This window comes from Zootermopsis nevadensis, unplaced genomic scaffold, assembly GCF_977971745.1.
Source record: "Zootermopsis nevadensis isolate Lab colony 2312 unplaced genomic scaffold, Znev_1.0 Znev_ptg000002l, whole genome shotgun sequence".
Taxonomy (NCBI): Eukaryota; Metazoa; Arthropoda; class Insecta; order Blattodea; family Termopsidae; genus Zootermopsis; species Zootermopsis nevadensis.
Window position 1 is genome coordinate 15,417,116 of NW_028259134.1, and position 27,456 is coordinate 15,444,571.

At 39.3% G+C, this 27,456-nt stretch overlaps 1 protein-coding gene across 14 annotated transcripts in view; it reads left to right on the forward strand.

The window, feature by feature from the left end:
• raskol (Ras GTPase-activating protein raskol) overlaps positions 1 to 27,456 on the forward strand; it is a 262,564-nt gene that overhangs the window by 148,200 nt on the left and 86,908 nt on the right. Inside the window, exons 1-3 of one of the 14 annotated variants that reach the window (XM_087350984.1) lie at positions 2,458 to 2,607; positions 4,586 to 5,072; positions 12,303 to 12,470. The exons of 7 other annotated variants lie outside the window; for them this stretch is intronic. In XM_087350984.1, coding sequence (XP_087207110.1) covers positions 4,997 to 5,072; positions 12,303 to 12,470 — 244 coding nt within the window. In that variant the 5' untranslated portion in view covers positions 2,458 to 2,607; positions 4,586 to 4,996. Of the gene's footprint in view, positions 1 to 2,457; positions 2,608 to 3,928; positions 5,073 to 12,302; positions 12,471 to 27,456 lie in introns of those variants that run through there. 6 more of the 14 variants (XM_022084521.2, XM_022084524.2, XM_022084525.2 and 3 more) reach the window with 6 other exon arrangements.

The window sequence follows — 27,456 nt, forward strand, 5'->3', positions numbered from 1 at the left end:
ACGCCCTCAGACAAAAAGCAATTGAGCATATAACACAATTGAAGGGATAATAAAGAACTACTTCATCAGGTGACAGGTTTACAGTATGAAGCTATAAATGCAATGCAGGGAGTTATCTTGTTGGGTGTATTTAAGCAAAGAGCTCTTATCTAGGGTACACATTCAATACTCTGACGATATCATGATCTATTTTCTTGTTGTTACACTTTAATGTCCTGCATATTTAATTTCAAATATATGAATGCAACAGGAATTAAGATATTAAAATATTTTGTATACTTTCTCAAAAGTTTAATGAATTCAGTAATGAACATGGTAGAAGAAGTTAACGTTTGGTTTTGTTGTCGAAGTAGGACGGACGAAATCTTGTTAGGCAGTTGTGCTAATGTGGTACTAATGACATCTGTTAAAATTTATATTGGAATTTGTGTTGTCGGTGTGAATTTGAAAACGTGTGATTAGCCTCGTTTCTGTATTCCATGGCGAGGTGAAGTGCCAGAGTAGTTACACGTCTGTTTACAATAACGTAAAGAGTTCCTTATTTTGTTACATCTCAGAACTGAATCTTTCGTAACAGTGGCTTTATCTGTAAAATGATCAGTGAGAGTGACGAGACGTTTCCATCACGAGTGTGTAATGTTTACAGTGCCTTTGTCAACAAATCATTAATATTGTTAGAGCATAATGTATAAACAAATGCTTTTTACTCATTCTTAATGTATATTTAATCAACTGCCCCTCGAGGGAAGTCTTTTAAAGTTTTTTTCCCTTTAAAGGCCAGTGACGTTGTTGGGCTGCAAACAGAATGAGAGCTGAAAACGTGATATTTGGAAATTATAGCCACTGGCGTTTGTTTGTTCTCTCGTTCCTTGTAGTTAGTAATGCCTCTGTCGTGATTAGGCATATTTTATGTAATCGCGTTGGTCTGAGCAATGTTTTCCTTCTGGTGCTGTAAAACTGGACACCTGTTAACGCAGTTAGCAACCCAAGTGTCGGCTAGTTAGCCTTCCTGTCTGCTGTAGCGTTAACTGCAGTGTCCATTAAGCCGTCTAGCCACTTCATTGTAGGGTTTCTTGATATTGTATTTTAATAGAATGTAATTTAGGATGTTACAACCGAGCGGAGCTGCTCTGTGCTCTGAATGTCCCACGTTAAAGTCTCTGCTCGGATACCGCCTGTCCTGACTGAAGTAGTTTGTGATTTTCCTCAGACCTTCCAATTAAAATCCGGGCTAGTGCCTTGAATTAGCCCACGACCGCTTTATTCTTTTTTCCTTTCCAATTTAATATTTACTGATTTTCCTATCATTAGACGTTACGTAGTCTGAGCTACTGACGGCGTCCTTAAAGAACCACAAATAAATTAAATAAGATGTTATATAATATGGAACCTGGTGATGTACACAGACCACCTACGGGGTAGAAAAATCAGGGGAAATACGATGGCCCTGAATTTTTATCCGGAAAAGCTTCTGAAATGCGGCTGCTTGGCAAGTGGAGGGAAAATTGGGTCGTGAGGAATAGGTTTTGAACGTCGGAAGTGGGTGGGACTGTCTCAGGACCGTCGGCTATCCATTAGCGGTTTTTGATATTAGCGACATTGAATCTTCAGATTCTTCTACGAGACAAAGAGAATGTTGATTGGTTGGTTGTATTTTATGGTAAAGGTGGGGGGGCAGCAGGAGGTAATTACAGAGGAATTTCGCGCTTTTATCGGTTTTAGGTTAGATATTATTCGGAATTTGAACTGGTTATAATGAAACTGATTAATGAATAATGATTTTATCGGTGTTTGAAGCAGGTTCTACAAAAAAGGTAAAAGTATCGTGAATGGTATTTTTCGTAAAAGAGCCGTTGTTGTATTTCGGATTTTGAAAAAACCTTTCGACTCAGCTGATAAAGAAATGGAATGTAATTGTTGAATGACGTAAGAACTTCTCGGTTGAGTCTGTGCTGTGGCCTCGGCGTGTATTTGCTTCTGAATCGAATCCAGAAACGGGCTATATGGACGGACCGTCACCCGGTGTTGGTACCACAGGCCGAACCATTTTCTTGTAGGCCACACCCGAGATCTTTCTTCGTACTGACAAATAATTCTACTCAGCCAAGCGTCACAGTCAAACACCGTGAACGCCTTGAAAACCCGGTACTCATTTCGACCAATCCAACATTGTCGTTGAGCGACCATGAAAATCTCCCCATTTTCATTCTAATGTCTTTTAGTAGAGATTGTGAGAACTTCCGGTGTACCGTAATTGCTGTTGGCGCAAAACTAGTTAGGTAACCCGCCCTCTTCTTCGGCTATTAAATTCGTCACGGAGATTTTCAGTTCATGTTCTAAACGTCTCTGTATATGGATGAAGCCGTCCATTGGATTGCAGTAGCAAGCAGCCTTTCCTTATTCGGCGGCCATTGGAAAGGAAGTTAGCGGTTTGCATCACAGGATGATGATCACACCCAGGACTCCATTGTTTGACTTTCTTGTGTGTGATGCAGTCATTTGTGCTGTGTGTGAAGTTTCTGTAGTGAGAATGTGTAACTCTTGTGTTGTAACGTCTGGCGTACATATTTGTGAAAGTGGGATGTGAACAGTAGACAATTCACACGGGTTTGTGGAATATGTTTAGCTACAGTATTGAATTCGCTATCAAAAGTTACAGCCGCAAATCGTGGTTTGAAACGCATCGCGTAGGTTTGAAGAATGTTGTTACCATATACAATTCTCTCTTCGCGGTTATCATCTAGAATTTACCGTAGAAAATTATGTATTCATCGTGAAACGTGGAGGTTTTTGTACTGGTCTGTTGGGAATTTTATCCCCCATAAAGTCTACACTTCAGTATTGAGGATTGCCATTCAGAAGTTTGTTTTGAATACAAAGAGATCGCGGCCGTTTGTTTTGGTGTGTTATGGGAATGACAATCGAAAATGTTATTAAACGTGTTAGCGTGGCAGCTCCTGTCGCTTTTTGTAGAATTGTTACCAGACTGATAGGGTTGCCATAGAAGAATATTCTTTAAACCTGAACGTCTTACATTGCTTTGTACAGTGTTACCAACCAATGTTATTATCGAGATTTGTGTTTTGAAGTATGGGAGTTTAAAAGCAATGATTGTCACTCGCGTTGGTCTGTAGAGGAATGTTACCAAATAGAAGGAAAATAAGAACTATATTTTTGTATATTTTTATTCTGTAAGGCAAGGTGGTCCAACTTTTTTCTCACTCGGGCGCAAATATTTTTCCTGTTGGGCCCAAGGGCCAAGAAATCCCCACTGTCACTATTTTTGCATTGTCGTTATCTTTAATAATACTTATTCAGAAATGACAAATTACCATTGCATATGCTGAAATATAAATTTTATTTTAATTTTCTCTTGCAACATCTTGTATCTCTCACAATTTGTTACTAAGTAACAAATTAACAAATACTTTCGCGGGCCGGATCCAGCTGTAAGGTATTGTGAGGATAGCAAATGGATGGATTTGGCTCAGGATCGTGGCCAGTAGCGGGCTTTGGTGTTGTCGGTGTTGAACCTGCGGGTTTGGCTACCAGGGAGTTAGTTAATACCAACGTAAAAATAATTAGTCTGTTTGAGTCGTTTGACAACTCAAAAAATAAGTTTTTTTTATTTTATCTTGTTATATTTACTCAGGAATGAACGGTTCTTAAAATTATTAAGGCCAGACTATTGCTACTAAAACAAACACACACACATCCTTGAATTACTCCCATCCCTCCCTTAGGATCGTCATGGCAGCACTGGCCCCTAGTTTTAGATCGAAAACAGTAAGTCGTTAAACTGTCATAAAAGCACGAGGTGTAGAACAATTTGAAGATTACAGCGCCTTGTAGTCTCGTAGAAGTTTACCATTGTTTCAGAGGCCCTTGCTGCCTCCATTATCAGGGCGGCGAGTCCTCATCCTCCTGATGATAGAGGCAGCAAGGGCCACTTCTACCAGATTGTACGGCACTGCAACTCAGAAGACAGCCACGTACGTGCTCGCCGCCAGGAGAACTCGATATCCTTTTATAAATTGGTAGCACACACACACCGTGCAAACATGTAGATCCGTGTAACATATCTTTCTTCTTCTGTTTATTTTAATTACAAGGGAGATCGCGGTTGGGTCCATACGTCATAGTTCCGCCATTGAATTCTAGCTGTAAACATGTTTATTTCCTTCAGAGTAGCGCAGAGTTAAGTCGCCATCCATCTTGTCTTTTTAACTAGAAAACAGCGTTCGTCACTACTCGTGGGATTCCCTCTTTATCACGTGCTCTATATGCGTACGCATTACGGTCTGCCGTGCAGTCGCCAGCCACTTATCAATTTCTCATTGACTTCGCTCCATGTCAACAATTCAGTACTTTCGTTTAGTCAGTTTAGCTCAGTGGTGTGGTAAAGGGTACTTGATATCTTATCAGTCGTTTGTTACATTAGTCCCTTGGTACATAATGGAAGTGTTTACAGTATGGCGGTTCATGTGGTGCTAAAGAATTTTGTATTCCCGTAATAATACTTCAACGGTCGTAGATAACATGAAAATGCGTTTTGATAATTCCTACCGTCAGTTTTAAATTGCAGTGCAGATGTGAAGATTGTCATCAGATGTGTGTGAAATGTGGTAACTAATAAGATATTGAGAATTTGTTTCCATTTGCTAAAATCATATTTACGTATCTGTAATAAGCGTGTTGTGTTTCGTGCTGTAATGTATGACTTCATGAGATACAAAGTGAAAAGAATGTTAGTACGCTGCAGTTACTCGTGTGACGAAGTTGACAGTCTCTCTCTCTCTCTCTCTCTCTCTCTCTCCCCCCCCCCCCCCCAATATTTGTGATTTCTCACGTGTTCATGACCACAGTTTAGATCAGTGAGTGTGGTCTAGTGGAATTTCTTCAGTGTTTCTTCCGTTGTGTGTTGTTTCTGTAGAAATCGTTATTGGCTGTGCATAATACTCGCATTTCATGATTTTGTAATTGGTGTATAAACAAGATGGCGCATAAATTCGTGTGGACTTCCCTAATGCGACGAAGGAAGAAACGAAACACACACTCAGCTGGATCTCACTGTGAGTTAAATAATTTAATTAATTTACAGTTTATGTCTAGGCCTACAGTTAACAAAAACAGTGGGACAATGGCGTCATTATTTCTCTCTCTTTTGTGAAGAAGAGGGAAATAATTGTCACGCTATCGTCTTACGTGCTTCGTGTTAAAGTGAGTTCCCAGCATGGTGCCAGACGTCACCTTTGCGAGAATTTTTACTTTCACAACCCTTGGAAATCCGTTTCGACTAACATTTGCCTGCAGAGGCAGACAGTAATAGAAATTTCACGTAGTAATCTGCCCTAACAACGCTTAGATAACAGAGGAATTACTTTAAATGAATGTTTAAAATTATAGAACAAAAAAATTGTTTACCCTTCCCATGCCGAGTTTCTGTTTGCATATGCTCACCATAACGTAAAAGGTTTTATTGTTAAAATCCACCGGTGTTCAGAGAAGGCGCGACATATTTGCTTTTCTGATGTCAAACACCAGATAAATTGAAACAAGATGCATCAGATTTATAGACCAGCATCTATTGGATGCATATTCTGTACGGAGTCGTTCCGATCGCTTGAAGGCAATGATAATGATAATGCTGGAGGAAATAAGTAGATCCGTTCTGACCTAAATCAAATTTTAAATAACAGATATTTTTTAAATAAGATTCCTTTGGTGGCTGGATGTGGCCAGCGCTGTAATTCTAACTGTGTGATTCCAATGCTGTTATGGCGGATTACATTTTTAGCAGAAATTTAATTATTGGACTTAGGGTTACTACTATTACAGCTCTGTTTGATCAAGAGGCATGGAGATGAGCGGACGTTCTGATTCCTTGACCCTACTGTTTAAAACTGCCTCCATCATCAGGGTTGTGAACTCTAATGATGGAAACAATGAAGTGTATTTATACTGTATTTGAACTAAATTCGTCGTATGGTAGTGAAATTTGATTGGTTCGATTGTAGAAACTTCAACAACTCAATAAAGAGTTTTGTTCTTTTCCTTTCGTATTCGTCCTTAGGTCGATATAGAGTGGAACATGTTAACGGTCCGATACGCAGGAATTTTGAAAAGTAGCTCTAGTAAAAGTAAATCCCCAACTACGGGACATAATCACAACAAAACGTACGAATTCTTACTGCTCATAATGCTGTATATCTAATATTAATATATAATCATATTACACTGAATTGTTAACGTCAGTTTGAATATAATCCTAAATTAGACATTTGTCAAAACACGACTTACGTGCGGTACCATACGACAAAAATATTTCATACTTTTACAAGGTTTTTATGCATACGTTTTATGCTCCTGTGATACTATAAAAGCATAATGCATCTGCGTAAATAACCGATGACTGATTATCGAGTGTCGTCCCGAAACACGTCGTTAGTAAAATAATAAACGTAGGCATGTAGTGAAAAGCTTGTAATATTGATTTGTTGTATGAATGCGGCTAATAATAATGTTGGTATTTGATTCAATCACAACATGACGCTCCGGTATAATCTAATCCCAGCCAGGGGAGCACCGTCTTGCATAACAGTTGCGTTCTCCCACCGTGAGACAGCCGTCCACACACGATTTCGTGACATCTCGAGGTAACGAACACCATCCATTGTGTTTTGTGGGATGTATGCCCCCAAGAACTGAGTAGCAGTGAAAGCACGTCGCACTGGTAACTATGGAACGGCCTTGAACTTTTTCATCTGTTACGGTTTGTTTCGCGACAGAATAATCCCTGCCTTGAAGTGGGAGGACGGGTGGACATGTTGATAACCCTTGAAGTGACGTCTCAATTCAAAATGGTGTGCAGAAGCGTAGGGAAAAAGACAGGGATCAGGTGGATGTGGTATGGCGTGAGGGATGTCGCATCAGATGACATAAAACAAAGTACATTATTCTGCAAATTGTTTCTCATTCGCTTCATTTTTGTGGTTTTTATAAGCAAAACAAAATATGGAGCTAATTTTCAAATTCTGTGTATTATCTTTGAATTTCTTTCATATTCAATTCAATTCAATTAATTTATTTACGTGTTTGCCAACAGCAAGAAGCCAATAACAGGCAAACACTGATAATATATACAATAATAGTGAAATAAAAATTAAAAATATTACACAAACGGATTAACTAAACTTATAAATATACAGTATTAAATATAACTGCCAAGTACAGGCAAACCCAAAATAGAAACAATATTAACACAGAGCAAAAAATGAAGGAATATAAATAAAAACAAATAATCCACGTAGGGAACACTAATATAATTGTATAACTTTAAAAAATATAAAAAGACAGATAACCAAGCTAGATCATTTCCCTTGTTGAGAACGTTCGCTCAAGGGAGACAATGTTTGTGCTAAATACGTCCAAAGATTTACATACGTCATTTGCAGCGATGACGCACCTGGCTGAAGGACTATGCCTTAGTGCACTGCTCACATTAAAAGTAGAAAATTCTCTTATTTGCCTCGCCGGCACACGTAAACCAACAGCGTCCATAATGGAATGGCAATTTATTTTGCCCTTAAATACATTAATAAGAAATAACGCATCGAGATGTCGTCGTCTGGAATAAAGTGTTCTAAAATTTAGAGTAGATAGGATCAGTTCATATTTTCGGGGGATATTAAACTGGAAAAATCGGTAATTGCATAAACTGGCAAATTTTCTTTGAATATTTTCTAATTTATTAGAATCTGTCTGTGTAAGATTATTCCAAACGACCGAGGCATACTCAAGCTTTGACCTAATTAAAGCATTATATAAAACAACAAGGCTGTCTAAAGAGGAAAAATTATAAGTAATAAAACGAATAAGCCCTAAGGTCCTTAGTGCCTGGGAATGAACACAATTTACATGACAGTGAAAATACAGTTTACTGTCTAACAAAACACCAAGATCTTTTATACAATTTGTACGCAAGATTAAAAAGTCACTAACAATGTAATTAAAATGGATACTGTTGGTTTTACGTGTGAACGATATATTCGGTGTAGGGGTAAAGTAAAGATAGGACTGAGCTGTGAGCGTCGGTCGTATGTCGTAGTTTTTAAATTCGCTTTCTACGTCAAAGCAGGAAGACGCTGCAAATGTTAAAAGAAAGTAATATTTGCTAACGGAATGACCTCAGTTGTCTTGAAGAACCATAGGCTTCAAGATACATATCGTCCTTTTAATGAAACGTATGCCCGTCTTTGTGTTAGTCTGTTCGTTTATAAGTCGAAGACAACCCATCATACGGACTCCAGACTTATGATTTGTAATGAATGCCATCCGAAGAAAGTTACGCATTCCTTGGAACCATTCCAAATGCTCTCTGTTCGAGTGTGCGGCTTTATATTTCCGCCTAGCGTCGTCTTGCTCGGAGGTTTCTCGTAACACGAATATGAGACAAGTTGCCTGCCTGGACGGAGGTTTGCAGGCGATGCCTGTTATTCGACTGTGCTTAATGCGGAATAGTTGTAGAACGTGGAGGAATCGGGTCGTCAGATGTCTAAAACAGCGGTTTCCAACATTTCTCGTAGTAGTATTGATTGGAGTTGTGGATTTCGTTTATAGCTGCTTCAAATTGGTTATCGCTCCTTGGAAATTTCACTACTCTGTAGGATTTGAGGTTCTCACGGTGGTGAGTACAAAGATGGCCTTCTTCTTGGTTATAGCGCTGTGTAGTCTGGTAGAAGTTTACCAACGTGTCGGATGTCCCTGCTGTCTCCATAATCAGGGTGATGAGTGATCCCTGATGGTGGGGGCAGCAAGGACCTCTGAAACGTCGGTAAACTTCTACCAGACTACACGGCGTTGCAGCCCAGAAGACAGCCATCTTCGGACTGACTCCTGGATTACTTAGCCGTGAATTACAAAAAGTTTGGTTATTACAAAACTACTTGTATTATCGTGTACCTTAACATGAAAAGCTGTTGTCTATTAATTAAAAAAAAAACACCTTTTCGGAAGATGAGTCTGCTTCCGACATCAGTTGAATCTGTTCAACCTGATCAGTTTTTTTCGTTGGATAAAGCTAATCTCACCAAATTCAGTGTTCGTGTCTTTATCCAGTGGCTTTGATATTATGTAGACCTACTGTTTAATGTCTCACGCTGTGAACTGAGCGCTAGATTTGTTTGTCATCTCGACGCCTCTTGTGACACTTTGCAATTGTGTTTTGTTATTACAAGGACGTCCTCCACAATGTATGTCCAGCCAGCCATAGCCTGTCACATCCGGAGATGAATTTCAAACAGTACCAGAAAGATACGTGCACTTTTCGGTGACAGTTTATACCCAGACGATATATTATTTTCAGGAAAAATTAAAAGAATTAATGTTACCGAAATTGAAGGTGTAGTAACCTACTCCTGTGATGTCGAGATGCTGTGGTACCAAGTAGACATTTCGAAATTTCTGATTGAAATGTATCACTTGTGTTTCTTGTTACCGACGTCCTGGGTTCGACTGTAGACTCTAGTATTGTTATCTGCAGGTTATCCGTGATTTTACCGGGCCCATCATATAAATTCTGAGGTAGAACCTTAAAGTAGGCCACGAAAGCCTCGTTATTCTTCACTTCTTTGAGAAAAAGCAGTAAACTTCTATTGTTCATTATTGGTTTCAAGCCATTTAATAGGTTTATTGAATTCAATTATTTAAAGACGTTTTAGCTGCTACTTCTTAGGTCAGTAGTATTTGTGGTAGTAGTAATATCAGTTTCACGAAGTACGGTAATAATTACATTGTTATTTAATAATATTACTAAAAAGTTACTAATATTGACTGTAAGTCTGTTTGTCAGGGTCCACAGATTACCAAGGCCCTACTTGAGAAACTGACAGTCGGTAAGATAGTCAGAAAATCTCCCCCCGTCTTTATTGTATTTATGTGCTCACTAACACTATTTTCTTCTGCTGTGACTACTTGTTTAAAATTCTTTCTATTCAATTTAAAGTTTGCACAGAATCTGACCTCGTTCTGTCGGTACTTTATGACTTCGTATTTTCAACACTCGGATGATTAGGTTATTTGCGCAGTAACTGTAGTGTGATTTCCCTCTCTGAAGCAGGAACCAAACCTTGGAAACTCTGACGTATCGACCACAAAGAGTGAACTGAAACATATCCGGAGAATACAGTAGTTTGTGTCATACCTACATTTAAATTCACTCTACATTTCTTGCACAGGAAGTCAGTACAATGAAGTAGATTTATTACATAATTAGGTTATTACATTCCATGATGAATATCAATATGCATATCTACAAAATACCAAACATGGGTTCTTCTCAACTTTGTCCTTCATCAATTAAGTCACTATAACATATCAGGGTAGAGTACCTCAGTGGTACAGAGCATGACTTTCAATCTAAAAGTACATAGCTCAAGTCTTGGCTTGTTCAAATTATCCTACGTAGCGTTTTATCGTGGTTTACTACAGTATCTCGACGCAGATGTCTGGGGTGTTCCTCCACAACAGTGCCACTATCTATCTCTGCCACAACAACCCAGAATACAATCTTCTTCATACTCGCCGCCATGAAAACCTGAAATCTCGCCATTTTAATTCCCCTTTCTTCTCTGCGAGTCTTGTACTCTGTGTTCATGTGACTCGATGGGTCATTCTCAGAGTTAGAGTTTTTTCTGAGAACACTGATGTCATCTTGCTAAGTACATGTCTTATCTCGGTACTGTTTTAATTTCTTGATTTTATATCTGTTTGGTTTCTTTTTGAAATGCAAGAAAAAGTTTCTGTTTAGTTCTGTACTCGTGTTTAAAACTATCTGGCTGACTGGACGGCGTACACTCGTATTTATTGAATGATTCCCAACTACGATAGTTATGACAACTCATGTTACAATCACGCATAGTACAAATAACTGAAATATAAGTCTCAATTCAAAGGAAATTATCTTCTTTATTACGTGATTCTGTGAGTTATCCTCTTTCAATTTAGGATAATTGTATATACAAATAGAAACAAATAAAGACATTCTAAATTGTTCTTCCTAACAGATAACGGAGGTTCTACACAAACCCGCTCGAGTAATAACCAGAAAATAAGTATCGATAAAAATCTTTCCGTGCGATTTACATTTTCGTTTCTTCTCGTCTGCAAAGAGCGCACTGGAGGGACTCCGATTTCATTCCGAGGGAGCTCTGCTTCAACCACTGTTTGATAGCTTTATGAGGTCCACGTGCCAACACTGACGAGCTTGTTTGACTACACCAAACAGATCTGCGGGTGGGTTTCTGTTCAACCTCCCTCAGTAGTTACAGTAGGGATAGATTGATAGAGAAAGTGAATTTGCTTTTCTGCCAGGATGTGATCCAGAGAACTTCGCGGGTCCGCCATATTAGGCTTATTGCACCTGCATTGAAGTATGTTTTGCAGAAATCTCCCTTTTATATGGCCAAATTGATGCCCCCTAGAAAGTTTTACATCAAATCAGATACATAATCTCAGAATTTGTAAACTTGTGGTTTATAATTGTAATATGAGATGTCATAATTATTAGACACGAGAGTCACCCTGAAGGCAGTGCTTTCATGTTCCGTGAGAAGTATAAGGAAATAATGATTTCAAAATCGCTGAGTTGTCACAGAATATGTATTGAAATACGAATCGCAATATGCATTTTAGGTTATTTTATGAGGGGAGAGGAGGTGAAGTATGACGCACTGAGGCGCTCTTTTGGTATGACACTCGTGGTATCAATTTAGTGTTCCTAGTCGGTTTGGACCACATTTTATATTAAAATACAGTAAGTTCGGAGTTCAGTAAAAATAGAAACCCAGTTATTTTCAAACGTTGTTAGCCATCTGCCAAATAAAATCAGATACTTGTAATTCTAATATAGAATCCAGGGGGTTCTGTAACAATTTCCAATTTTCATCTTTTTTTTCGAATTTTACAAAATAATTATAAAACAATTGTACTGACATAATTTTAAATTCTTTGACTGTCTGGCATTAAACACGTAATATCCGCCAGTTCATCATTTCTATATTACAACACTATCTCGCGAATATAATGTCATAAAGTGTCCACCACTGTTAGTGGATTATAATTAAGCGATACTGAAATTGAAATGTTTACAATAAATTCATCTTATAATATACATGCCTATGGCTTACGTACCTGTATTTATAACGTATGCATGTCTATTTGCTTCATTACTGAACTCCTATAAAACTGTGGTCCAAGCTTAGACTATAAGATACAGTGTTAGATTTAAGAAACACTACCCTCAGCTCCCATCATGCGACATGTAACTTCACCAAGAAACCAGAACCACGGACAACGCCACACATTGGATGCTGAATGGTCGATTCAGAATGCCCTGTATCACCCGTCTCCGGACCCAGATGATGAAGATAGTGACGGATTCCCATATGGTCCTCGTAGAGACATCAAACCAGGTAATACTGCCAAGTTCTTCTTAACTGCAGATGGTCCTCTGAACAGAACAGCAGTTCCTGTGTTACAACATTGGTGGATGACCTACATACGGATGAGTGACTCTCGGTTTGGCGTACGCAGGAAGTTATCTTTGCTTATAACTCGTCAAAAGATGCTGCAGTGGTTTATCCTGTGAGGGCTGTCCAAACTTCGAAATATTTCTTAACCCGAGAGTTATTTTATCTTCGAAATGCTGGGGCTGGTACCTCTACTTAACTTACAATATCAGACTTAATTTCTCATTGAAATAAAATTGACTTATAGCTCAGAGTTGTATTACTCAAGAGCTGAATGTAGTTATATATAATTTCAAGAAATAATAGCAGAGATTTTATTTCACTGAGACTGTTAAAGAACACATTTAAACCAGAACAGTATTATTTCTGAACGAGATATGTTGTTTCTAGCATTGAAAACGTTTTTGTCCAAATATCAAGTTACGTGTCTCAAAATATTATTTCAAGTACCTTAAAAGGACACAAATTAATTTCGTGTAATTACATGGGAACAATAGTAATCTGAATCAGCAGCCTACAGTTTATTTTCAGCGTTGATTAACCGTCACGACGAGGATTTAATAACAGTTGCTTAAGATTAACTAAATTTTTGCCCTCATCATCAACATTTATCATTGTAGAAAGTAAATTAGAACAGTTTTGCAAGAAATTAATATGGAATAAGCATTGTCTTACTAGGAACCACTGAGTCAGTTAATTCCCCGTCAGGCGACCTACGTGACTAATAATTTCTCTCAGGAATTAAAAATGAATGCTGAAGCGGATTGAAACAATTGGTAAGTACCAAAAAATAACTTAAAATTGCTTTGAAACGTTTGCAGATAAGGAAAGTTGGGATTTATTTTCGGAGCAGAAATTACTACGTTTTATTACTTAGAAAGAAAAGAGTTTGAATGCGTATGCTCTTAGAACAACACGAACCGACTATGAATGTAGGAGCAGTGTTCTAATTTAGACGTACGAATGTTGAAAATGTAAGAATTCAGAAGGAGTCAGATCATATTTTTCAATATCGTGACTTCTGCTTAATATTTGTTTTTCCTTTGTGTGGTATTTTTAACATGTTCTGTTATAATTCTTTGAAATTTACCTGTTACTGTGCGTAGCTCATTCTTAGCAAAGTTTCCATTTTCAAACCAACACCTCTTCCAGTATCAGTTTAATTTACTGTAACTGCCTGGATGTGGAGTGTCACATTTACAAAGTTGAACCCAAGTAATAAACCAGCTCCTTCCCCGACACGCTGTAGGTGGTTTATTACCTAAATAGGTTTTGTATCTCAATACACGTTCTTGGTCAGTATTTTTACAATTGAATATTCCATGGAGTTGTCTGTATAGCTTGTAAAAACAAAATGTCATGGCGCTGTATCGAACATGATTATAATGCGTTACGGTATATTAGCAGTACCATAGGTGTTGGTGGTTGGCGGCTAGCGGGGGTGAATTTTTACTGGGGGAATCCCTTCGAAATTTATGTTCCTAGGTTTTTCGTGGGCAAAGTGCTAGTATGACGGTGTATATAGGGGTGCTGTATCAGGTTTTGACTGTAATATTAGCGTGCTGGTGAAATCAGAGAGAATCAGATGGAAGTACTTGTGGATCGATCGATTCTTGCTTTGTTTAACAATACTTTTTCAAGTTCATTTGTTTTATAGCATCGAATGTTAGGGTAGGATGTGAGGTTCTAAGGACGGTGAGTCCGAAAATGTCTGTCTTCTGGGTTGTAGTGCCGTGTAGTCTGGTACAAGTTCGCCGACGTTTCAGAGGTGGAGGCAGCAAGCGCCTCTGAAACGCTTATACCAGACTACACTGCACTACAACCAAGAAGACAGCCATCTTTAAATGAAAGTAGAATGATGAATTTGAATGAATATGGAAGGAAATGGTCGTGGCCTGTTGTTACGCATTATTCTAGCCTCGTCTACGGCGACTGGGAGGAACATGAATATATTAATGTAGCTGTAATCCTGGCCTTTATTCGAACGCGGTATCTCCCGGACGAAGAACGAGTGCTTGTCACTCGTCAGAGGCATTCAGTCTTTGCAGCTAGACCAGTGTTGTTTAATAACCGAAGTGTTGATGAACCACATAACTAACTGGTGACCTGAAAAGTCGGGGTCCTTGTACATGGGACGGGTGTAGCTAATGACTGCTGCACTTTGATAGCGAGCTTTCAAATGTGGGTTCAGCGCCCGCTACCCACAGCGCCTACCTGCGTGTCCTTTAATCATCAGCGACAAACTTGTTATGGAAACCCACACTCAGTGACTCATCGCTTGTTGAAGCCCGCAGTAGCATTGTACAGCAGGGGGCACACAATTGTTGATGGGTTAGCAAATTTATCTGCCATTTCTGTTTAAATAAAATCTCATTTAGCTCAGTCACTCCAAACATTTCATTGTTACGGTCTTTTTTACACACAGACCATATCTCATGTACATGTTGATAAGGCTTATATATTTCTGAACTTGTCATGTCAAATTCTTTACTGTTGCTAAGGAATAAATACGAAAGTGATTAAAATATCCAGTTTAAATGTCGTGTTACTGAAAGTAAGGCTGCATTTTGCTATGTAGAGATATTTCAGCGTTGTGTTTTCTTGAAAGCCCCAGTTTAAATACCACATTTATGTTTGCGTCGATTACGAAATTAGAGGTCTGTACAAACCACCAGTCGAACATTTGTTGGCCTCATACGTAGTTACAGAGTCACGTGCTCAACTTAGGAATGCTGGCAGGAGATTCAAATTATTTATTTATTCCGCGTAGATTCCATCGCGCTCCGCCCTGTTTGCAGCGTCTCGTTACGACGTAAATGGTTGCCAATCTGTCAACCATGAACTTAATAATTAAATGTACGAAGTTTTGAGCTCCTTTTGTGAGTCACTGGAACTAAATTGTTTTGATGAACTCTTTCCGGGTTTTTGGTCTGGAATGACGTACACCAGTGATGACTAATATGTGGGCCCCCACACTTCATTGGAAGAACCGAACATTCTGAGTTTTACAGTTCTATTGCGCATGTATTTAAATAGTTTTCGTTGTAGGCGTACTTATCTGTTGCTTTGTATAAGAATGTTTGGAACTATAGCGATAGTCAGTTTGCCACCTGGGTTATCTTTTCCTTTGCTTACATAAGCAGCTTCCATTAACGTAGTATAATTTATTTTTTATATTCTCTGACATATGCTAATTACAGTCATGAGACCTCTGAGTGACTGATAACAGAGAATTGTTTTTGAAGTTCAGTGAGACAGTTTAATGGTCGTTTGATGAATTGGATGTCAAATTATGTCCTTGAATGGGCCCATTTCTAGTTATTGTCGCGATCGAATGATACTGTAACGCTGTGGTGCTCTCTTAACGGGTTCATTTACCATCCACCAAATGATGCATGAATGAATTTGGAGGAAGGGTGGAATGCTATGGACAGAGGTCTTTGCTGCCTCCGACATTCGGGTGATCGCCGCTCAAACACCACTTAAACGTCGGTAAATCTCTACCATACTACACGGCAGTCATCTTCAGGTGTACTTTATATTGGAGTAAACCTTTCCTCTCGTGTTAGTTCAGCGTTAGAAAATAGGTCAGTAACATTTAGTTTATATTTTTAGGAAGACATCTGTTATATCGTAGTACTGCAGTTAAATCGTCTTTATAGGTTCAATGTACCGAATTCTGGTTAAGTTAATGCATTTGCGTCACTTTAATAAATCACAAAATGCAGGTCATTCACTTCAGTTCTTTTTAAATTGAGCCTGTAAATCCTTTAGAGGTGTTTGACGTCTTAGAGATGCGAAGGGGGTCATTCTGTGCACAGAGCAACGCTACAACCCAGAAGACAGCCATCTTCATACTAACCGCAGTGAGAACCTCAAATCCTACATAAATTGATTTGAAATAAATTTATCTCTTACGCGGAACACCTAGTAAATATCCCACAGATTATTTCTCGTTGAAAGAAGGATAAAGAAGCTTTAAACATTCATTATACTGACCTATTTATTGATTACATCCGCTTCGTTTTTTACGTCATCAAGGAAAGAACTTACGAGTATCATAACGACGATCAGATTTTCATATCCTCTTGAAGTTTTTAGTGGCTTCATTCGCCAGTAGAATCTCCGGTAAGATTTTTTAGTATCTTGTGAATGTTCTTCATTGATCTTAAGACTCTTGTCATCCTACTTTTTTTGTATCGTACATCACTGTCTGCTGTCATGTTTCATTCGTATTCAGTATCTAAACTGTGATGCTATGATGATGCCTGGTGCTAAGACCACAGACATCTCTCTAAACGCCATGGACCGTTTCGAACATAACTGCAGTTTATATTTGTTGGTGGGTAAATGGAAGAAACTCTTACTTGACCGAGTAAAAATCTACAAAGGAGGGGGGGCATTGTTTTCCACCTCTTGTCTTCGGTTGGTACTAATGGAACGTATCATTGTACGACGTGCTTTTGTTTTCTTTGATTGCTACGCAAACAAATGCAGCTGATGATGCTAATGGTGAGGACGTCACGTCTTTGCTAATCAGTGGTCTCGGTGTTTAAGAAACGCTTATACCTTTCCCTAGGACCTGTCTGTGTGAGGTTTGTAATAGCCTCAGTGTGCGTTCATCCTCACCTGAATAACGAGTGAAGATTGATACGATTGGTGTAAACGGTGTTTTATAACGTTGTAGATCGATATCGGTTTGATACGACATCGGCGAGATTAATTTTGAATCGATTTAAGAATACCGTACTTCACATATTCCTTAAATGTCATTAGTTTTGAGCCATATCTGTGATGTGATTGCTATGTCGACGTAAGAAGACGGTAAACTTTTGGTTGCAGGTGGTGTTTTCTAAGTTGTAAACCGAAACGATGTTGGTACAATTATTTAAGTACCGTCCCACCGTTTTCATGGAGGTGCTGATGAAAACAACGAAAAATCTCAATAAGGATAATTGTACCCGAATCCGACCGGAATACGAAACACCCACTTCCGTTCCTATTTGTAAAAAACTTGCAGTTATAATTGATTACACTAATTTATCCCTTTAAAATCCAGTCATACCGATATTTACCTCTTTAACATTAAATAACTCGGTGATTTTTTGTACAGAGAGTGTATTTGTGGGTTTCTTTTGATTTTCTTAATAAACAAGTGTTTTTCTCTGTATGGTAACAACCAATTAATCTTTGTAATGGAGACGCGTTGCTTTCTTTGCGGTACGGACTGGGTCTTTAAATAATATTTAATGGTTTTGGACGAGCGGGCTGTGCCTGGGAACCTACGTAGTGTAAATTTATCTCATTGTCTTGCTGTTGTCCATAGTCTCTCACTATTTCCACACTTTCTCTTATGTTCCTCACCATTCGGAGTCGGATTTGTGTATTTTCAGGCTGTTGTGGGCTTTGTTGTTGTACCGAGATTCCGTGGTCTTCGTGCAGTCTGTTTAGTGCAGCGTCGTATCCGTTTTCAGTTACAGGTTTTTTTGTTTTTTTTTCAAAACCGGTGATTGTATGACCTTGCATTACTGAAGCTTCTGTAACATTTGTGTTGAAATGGATCATGTTTCCTAGGTACCAGGCTGGAATAAGCTACGCAGAATTTCAGTTACAGTTTCAAATCAGCTCGAATTTTATATCACTTTGATATCACAAGTAATTAGATCACTTGTTTGTGTGTGTGTGCGCTTGTGAAGCCCTTTAGACTCCAGGGAATTCTGCTTTCACAGTTGGAATGATTAAACTGTAATGTTAGAAACTTTAACTCTCTTTCTGTCAATTGAATTCGTTTGAGTGGAATGAAGCACCTCTGATCACTGTCCTGTACAACTCTTACTTACTACATTTGTAATGTGTAAAAATGTGGGCCTACTAATAATCATCTACATTCTGAACACTCAGTTATTGATGCTTTATCTTAGCCCTTTCCTCGAAGCGAGATTCTGAGCTTTCCACCCACATAAAATTTTAAATTATTACACGCCTAGTTTTGATATTTAATATTTTAGAAAATCTAGAGTGGGGGGTGCCCAGCGTATGGCCCTTGAAACCTTTTTATGCGGCCCATCATGTGGTTTGGGAATTAGCCGATGCGAGAAGGGCTAACACTTTCTGCTACTGCGGAGAATTTTGATTTAAATACGAATAATGCATGTACATTTTGCACACATCTAAGCGTAAGGGCAAATTATCGCTAAATATTTAATGAAACAAAGAATTTGTAGATGTAGGCCTTGACATTAAAATCGTGTTATCGCGTTGTTGCAAAGCTGCATCGCGTCTTTGTTCCAACCGTGTCACATTTTGCAAAACTATTAAAGTTACTGTTATATTAATAACTGAAGTTCTATAAACTTAACAGTTCCTTGAAATCAGAGTTGTCTGAAAGGTCTTAATATGAAGTCATTTGTATGAATAAATGGGCTGTTGTTGTCAAGCAAAAACCAGCTGTGTGCTTCAAGTTTGAAGAGAAACAGCCTGGCTTAGTGCCCACGACATTATGTTTTTCTGTCTCTCTGGATTAAGATATCAGTAGCCATTTTGGCCCGCGGTAATGAAAAGGTTGCCGACCCCTGTTCTATAGGATTACAAATTAGAGGTTTCTGAACTCCGCTGTTGTTTTCTGTTATCGCACTTACCCTGAATCGATACGAACGAGTCGCTCCACGAAACACGTCGTCTAGTTCGATACGATAATAACGGTTTGGCGCGTTATACAGGAGTTTCCTAGAATTTGGCTACGAGGTAGTTCTTTCAGACGCTGCAAGTGTGAATCGATACTGTAGTCAGTCTGGTCGATCCACATCTTAGGCTACTACTTACTTACTTTGTTATTTGGGTTTGGGGGGGGGGGTCATATTGTTATTTTCTCAACGAACTAGTGCAGTGACTTGTGATTTCTGTATGTTTCGAGTTAACATCAATTACGAAGGGTAAAAACTTCGATAATACCGTATTCAAAGTGGAATATCCCATTGCGTCTGCTGTTTGTCTCGTGTGCAACAATTGATATTGTAGGATTTGAGGTTTTAACGGCGGTGAGTTCGAAGATGGCTGTCTTCTTGGTTGTAGCGCTGTAGAGTCTGGTAGACGTTTACTAACGTTTCGGATGTTTTTGCTGCCTCCATCATCAGAGCGATGAGTAAGCCTGGATGATGGAGGCAGCAAGAATATCTGACACGTTGGTAAAGTTCTACAAGCCTACACGGCACTACAACCCAAAAGACGGCAATCTTCACCATTGAAAATGTCGCTTCGTTTTTACAGTTTTGAACAGAACCACATTGGACGTCTTAAATATTATGAAATGGTCTGTTGCGGGAAAGAAGAAAGTTTAATCCTATGCTATAGAAACGCACAGTACACGTGGCTTCATTGTATGAATCAGAATTAAATAAGGAATTGGGCTTTAAGTCGTTGCTCTAATAGGTAGATGTTATGTACGATGCGACAGACAGACAGACATACGGACATGATCTCACAATTACAGTGCATTTAGTGCAAAGCTCGTATGATAATATAATCGTGTCAAGACCCCCGTTGTCTTTGTGACAATTGAAGCAACCTCGTTTTTACAGCTCGGTAATCGTCACTTAAATTCTTTTGTTTCGTGCGCACACAGAAAGGAAGTTAGATGTATCTTTCACTGCCTCTTGGTCTGCGCGTATCCATTGTGATGGTGTGGGTAGTTTGTGTTTATTGTGATCGGAAGTAGCGTGAAGAGCTTAGGTTTCACTTGTTTGAAATGAGCTCACAGCATTGCCAAGCACTGCCGGCCGTCTTTTTGCACATTTTGTGTCAGTAAAAGGAAAGCAAAAGACCTTTATCAGTTTTCATACTTTGTCTGGGTTAACTGGAACATGTAGAATCCAAATGGCCTCTTCCTTGCCACAGGGCTGGTTTATCCAGTAAGCAAAGTGTGCAGTTGGCAAGGGCACCCTGAAATTCCACGCGAGAGCCTAGTGATGGAGGTAGGAAGCACATCCGAAACGTCAGGAAACTTTTTTTCATTTTACCAGACTACACGGTGCAAGAATCCAGAAGACAACCATCTTTATAGTCGCCGCCGAAATCTTATATCAGCGAAGTTTTATGCGTCACAAATTCCACAGGAAAGAAGCGTGGTATACGCAGATGTTACGGTCATCGCATTTTTTATTCCAGTAGTGTGAAAGTGGTCCCCGCTCCCGGACTGATACCACAATTCACGTGCTCTACATATGGGCACATTCTAGATAAATTGCTACAGAGACAAGTAATATTTCTGCAAAAACTTCTGCAGCCACCAGGCCACGTAAGTAAACCGGCAACATGAGGTCAAGGCACGTTGTTTCCATGGTGACCTGACGGGATTCTGATTACTGAAATCGCATTCAACTGTCATTGACCTCGTCTTTAAAACAAGAACTTGAACGACTCAGTCCGGATGTATGTTTTTGTTTATATGACGACGCTGATAGTAGCTTAGATTATATAACATCGATTGATAGACGTCAAATGAATAATGGAATTGATAAGGATGTATTATATCCTAATTTAAGGAACTGTCACTGCATTTGTCTGGTGGGACTGAGGAAAACAACGAAAAGTCTGTCAGGGTAGCTGGTTTCCGGGCCACAATTTGAACCAGAGACTTCCCGAATACGATGTCGTAGTGCTAATTACTGTTCCGCTCTCTGATGGGCTTCCTTTGTCGGCTGTGTTCGTGCTATCTGAAAGTGAATATCAAAGCTGATTACCGAAACAGTGTCATTAATATTCGTAGCTGCTTTGATAGAATGATGACATTTATGTTGATATGTTGTTGTTTGTTTAAGCATTTCCGTGTCGCGGTTGATAGTCGAATCCCAGAACAGAGATAAGAATACTTATCAATAAATATACAGTTTGGCTCCAGTAATATTAATCTTAATATAAAACAGGCCTTGATTTTATTTTGGTTTCCCCCTTGCACAAATCTTAAGAAGTGGCCCACACCCTTCTAGGGACGGCTGTGGATGTTCCACATCCACTCGTTGAAAGAGTATTAACGTATCTGTAAATGCATTATGAACTTCAGTATTGTATATATCAGATGGGAATTATGAACACGGCGATTTCCCTGAACTGTGAGGAACGGAAACAATTTTTTTTAATGAAGTTTAGTGTTCTCTCGGCGGTGAACATGTCGATGGTTGTCTTCGGGTTGTGGGTAACAGTGTTCCGGGAGAACATAACTGCCTCCATCTTCAGTCTTGAAGATCATAATCGACAACTTCACTACATTAGGTCTGACGAGACTCTGGTTACTTATTTGTTTCCTGGTTCCATTTGCTCTTCCTCGACGATTGATTGTTTCTCCACGTGGGCATTGTGGTGATTACCTTAAGATGGCCGAGATCTCGTCTTTATCATTTCACAGTTTGTATAAAGTCTTCATGTTAGCATTGCAGCAATGGGATTGTAAACTATAGAATCAATGAATCCTTGCTAAATCGTGTGCAGACGCAGCAGAACTCTGCCAAACACGTGGCTCTCCAGAGAGAAATAACAATAGTCGATACATTTCTTTTAAACAGGAAGTTCTAATGTAGGACTGTGAACTGGGTTTATAACTCACACAGACTTCTTCATGTCATAGAGCAGATGGTATAGGAATCGATCAAAAAGATCGATCTTTGACTGTACGAAGGTAAAGGTAGAAAAAGAATTGAGCTGGGAGAATGTTTGAATCTAAGACAGAGTCTAAGCCCCATCCAATATAGAGGCACAAAGGTAAAATATTCACGGATTTCGGTGTGTGTGGTCGCTGTGACCGATACATTTCATGAGATTCACATCACATAAGACACAGTGAGCTGATTCAAATTTGTACCACACCAGACATTTTAGGATAATCAAATCAAAATAGATCGAGACGTGTGAGGCATATAGCACGCATGGGATATAATACAGAATGCTTATGGAGCTTTAATCGAAAACGCGATGAGAGACCTAAGCGTAGGTTAGAGTATAATATTAAAATGTATTTTGAAGACGTGAGGGTGTGCCCTGGATACATCTGATGGGAACAGAGGCCAGTAGTGTAATGTTATGAACACTAGTAAAGCTTGGGTCTCCTGGTGGATTGTCTTGACTAGCTGAGCAACTATTAGCTTCTGTAGATTGACTTAGCTCCGTGTTGTTAGTTTCGCAGTCTCTGTAGCCATATTTCAGCTTTTAGAGTTGGATGTACTATCCACAGACCAGGAGAAAAGCCCTGCCGGGGGAATGTTTACTATCAAGTGGACTAGAGGGCTGCTATTGGTGGGAAGTGTGATACGTCAGAGTTTAAGGCTACTGCACACAGACTGAAAACATCAAGCAGTTTGGAGTAGCATGTAGTGAGTGCACCTCTAATGTGTTCTGTGGGTGTTGTGATAATATTCTGAGTTAAATCAGTGTGAGGTAATCTTAAAGCTGTGCCCTCAAGAACACATGAAAGCCTGTTGTCTGTTGTTCGTTCAGTGGTTGTGGAACGAATGCTTTTAGGATGGGTCGTCACTCACCGCGAAATGTCGTCCATGCGCTTATCACGAATTCCTAGCAGGGATTTTCTACACCGACGCCATTAGCTGTATGAAGCTCCTTGGTCCATTCTTAACCATCTTTCTTTTGGGCGATGCTAGAGACAGCGGGCACCTCTGAAACGTCGATAATCTTATACCAGAATGCTAACCGCCGTGAGAACCTTAAATCCCTGTTGGTGGTGTGATTAGCTTCCCATATCCTTACCATAATTGCTGTTAACTACTGAAGATACAAGGTTTAGCTTTTATGCCCTGTAGCAGCGCTAGTTTACATGTTGGTTTATGCGTGTTTTAAGAGGTTAATGGCCGTTCGAAGGGATCAATTAGTAATAGTAAGAGGTCGTTTGTGCGTGGTCGTTTGCGTGTCCGTCGTTGTTGTCATACTCAGTCGACTGAGAAACTTTATGTGGAATCTTTGGTTTTTTATGCCCCACACAGCAGTTTCTGATTTGACCATCTTAATCCAGTTCTTAATAACATTAATTTTAACAATTTTATAATACTTGGCGAAGAGTGCAGATTACGAGGATCCTGTTTTTTTTATTCTGTTAATATTATTGGTTGGGGCGAACTACACACTTTGAATCCTGGAAGATTTACAATCCTTTTACGATGTACAGGCTTCCGTAGCGGGTTGATGCACGTTGTGCTTCGTGTGTTGCGGAGGTTAAGAATGCGTGGATCATTACCTCCACGTCTTCACGCGCAGAGAATTTCAAGACCAACGTCCCCGTGGTAATGGTTTCCATGAACTCTGTCACGAAAAGCATACCATTTATGTGCATGTACACTGGAGCACGATTTTCTGAATTATTCTTATAACAGGACATAATGGTATCTTTTCATTGTCCGTGGTTTTCAGCTTCTCGCTAAGTGATATTGATTGAATTTGATCGTCATCACAATCTTGTTTCTATTCAATCATTTCGATACTAAATCAGTAGCTGTATATAGCCTTGCTAATGCATGTAACAAACAGTTGATGTAGGTAAAGGTCTGTTGTGAATAGATCGTAAGGTTAAGTGATGCGGCACTAATAAAGATTTAATAATTTTCCCGCGTGGGCAATTTAAAGCTTTCTTTTATGCAGTAATGGATTACAGTTATGGTGATTTTCTCACGCTGATGGAAGAATAGAGAATGAAGGTGTTTGAAAACGAATTGAAGAGAAACGAAAGGCGTATAAGAGGAGGGGAGAAGGGCTTCACACATTCTTGACTCTGTATGAATGGAGCGGCTTTAGCCCCGTTATCAGAAGAGAGGAAGCAGGATTGCTCATCTCGACGTGGTAGCTAAGATATCCCAGCTCCTGCGGGAAATGAAATCGTGGTCATTCAGTTCGTGATGCAGTCATTTTGACTGACAACTATTCCAGCTAATGCTGTTTTAGAGATTCCAAAAGTAAATTTTAAACTTGGGACCCTAACTTTTAATTTTTGCTTCCAAGATGAATTATTCGCTTCACTGATCTAGAATATCGACATCTGCTTCTGATAAAATATTTCCCTCCTCAACGCCAAACAGCGGGAAAAAGTACCGTTTTGTATTTTATTATCGCCTTTTAGGTACATGGGATCCGGGATGTGTCAGACTGTAAATCAGGTTCAGACCGCGTGAAGATACATTGCAAGTAAAAGCTGAAATATTTTCCTTTTGGGGAAAAAGCACTTGCGAAATTGTGTTCTGTGGAGCAGAGGAAGACGCACCTAGTGAGCGCTACTCGTCTGGAGTAGGTACATAAAATTAATTGGAGACGCTGTGGAACAAGTGCTTGGGGCTGACAACAGATGTTCCCTACAGCCATGCTCTTTAGTTGCTGTAAGTCAGAAAACAATATTCTCACGTCTGTCACACTGACTCTCAATTTCCTTTATTTTAAATACAACAGAATTTATTAAAACCATCCGACCAACCGCTTCCTTCTAAATCACGATTTACTAATAATTTATCATCATCTTCCCATGGTATGGGATGTTAATACCCTCTGTAGCTGAGCCAGTGTCTTAAAATCACTGTATAATCACTGAATCGGTGACACAGCAACTCTTAATCACGAAACCCATTCCTGACACGTATTTGTTTAAAATTAGTTACAATGAAACCAGGAAAGAATATAATAGTGTCTGAAATGTCCACAGGGTTAACTTATTTTTAACAAATACGTGTCAGGAATAAGTTTCGTGATTTTTTGATCTCACTGTAGAATCGTAAGTTGTGGGGATGGTCTCTTGTGAATTCCTCTCAATAAACCCTCAACAAGTTTCATAATTGTTGTAAGATTTGAGGTTTTCACAGCGATGAGTATGAAGATTTCTGTCTTCTGAGTTGTTGCGAATCGCCCTGATGATGGAGGCAGTATGACCTCTGAAACGTTGGTTAACATCGACCAGACTACACAGCGCAACAACCCAGAAGACAGAAATATTCATAATTGTTACTTGGCAACTTTACTAGATAGGAACAATCCGAGGGAAATCGACTTAAGTGTAGATCGATAACAATTCTTTGTTTGCGGCTAGGATTTCTCGAAGGCTAGTAACGAACCGCTGTAAGCGATTATTGCTGGCAAGTGTTCGTAATGCGTGTTATAATTTGGATTGTTTATATCAAAGTATGAAGTTCTGTGGCCGGCTTCGTTTATTTCCTTCTGCCCACATACACTCTACAAGTCACCGCTCTGACAGACAAACTGGGTCATTTCTTTATTTGAACCATCATGATGAACTGTGGGATTAAAACCAGCAGTGGCCACAATACTTCACACAAGCTCGTTGTCTCATGTGTAGTGACTGCATTTTTCTGTTAGTACGATGATGAACAGGATGAAAGCTGCGTTCTCGCAGATGAACCACTAGCGCCAATAGAAATCCCACATAAATGTACTGTGCGGTGAAAACCAGGGTCTAACCATCTCAGCGATGCAACGACAAGCGTTAATAATAATGTTGGTGACGCTGTTAATCTCTTCATATTTATTAGGTTGTAAGGCAAATTTTTTCCATAACTTTTTTTATATGAAGTTGTTTGAATACAAATTCGGATATGAAGATGGTTGTCTTCTGGTTTGTTGCGCCGTGTAGTCTGGAAGACGTTGGCCGACTTTTCAGAGGTGCCTACTGCCTCCGTCATAAAGGCGATACATCACTGTGACCAACTACAGTTAAATGAAGAACTGAAATTAAAAACCATGTCGCGTCATACTAATGACCTCTTTGAGGGATTGTCGGATAAGTCAGTGGTGTATGGTTTTGTTAAACAAAAATATTGAGTGGCATGTAAATATGCAGGCCTAGTTTAGTATAATTTTTGATAAATGCTCATGACAGGGCATTAAATTGTCTTTATTTATTTATTTTTGTTAATTTATTTTTAACTTTTCAGCCCGCGGGTTGATACGAAAGAGAAAATGTAGCCCGACTTTGAAAGACCTTGAGAACCTTTGTTTTAACGTAAAGTTGCCTCAGTTTTTCCCGAAACTTCCCTCCAGAGAACGTTATCGTACTTTAATCGCTTGCAATGTTAACATTATATATTGTACTTAAATATGTTTGAATAAGTAGTTATTATGGTGACAGAACAAACAGGTACTACACGTAGTTGCCAATACACTTGAAGTTATAGGTTGTGTAACTAATTATCAGTCATGTGTCGGGTTCTCCATTGCCGCTAACATGCAAGTGTGCGAAGGCCTTCAGATGGAACTTACTGATATGTGGAAATCGACTGTGTGGCTAGCATTTTCATTTTCTCTTGTTTGGAGACTGTTCTTCCGAAAGCAGTTGACAGACATACTACGCTGAACTAGAACCCGGAAATTCAGCACAGCTAACAGCACCAAACGAGCTGTGCCTTCCGCTTCAGACCCTAGCGACCGCTTTCCAAACGGACTCGCCATAAAAATTCTGTGTGTATTTATTGTTCGCAACATGTCGTCCAGTTCAGTGTAAAGTCCTTGACTTTAGCACAGCAACGTGTGTTTTTTTTAAATTGTCCCGTTTGGCAAATTCTTGAATTATAAGTATAAATTAAGCCCACTTGTACGTGTTGTGTGTCCTGACGTTCAGAAGCGTAAATGCAGGTGTCGCTGATCTCCTACTGCATAACATCGTAGAATACTTTTTGATATTGAAAATGCGAAGAGACAGTGCCCCGATTGCGCGTTATTCTCTACTTATCGATGGCATCATGCCAGAAGGACGTATCAACATGTTTGTATTATGGGAGATATTTACCCTAACATCATGAGATAGTGGGGTGTGTCCCGTGCCAGATGATTCTGATGCTTCTCTGCAGATCTACAGACAGCTACATTTGGCTTAAGAATTCACTCTTCTCTAAATCAATCATTTTGTTGAAACTCCCTTCTGGCACGATGCCCTAGG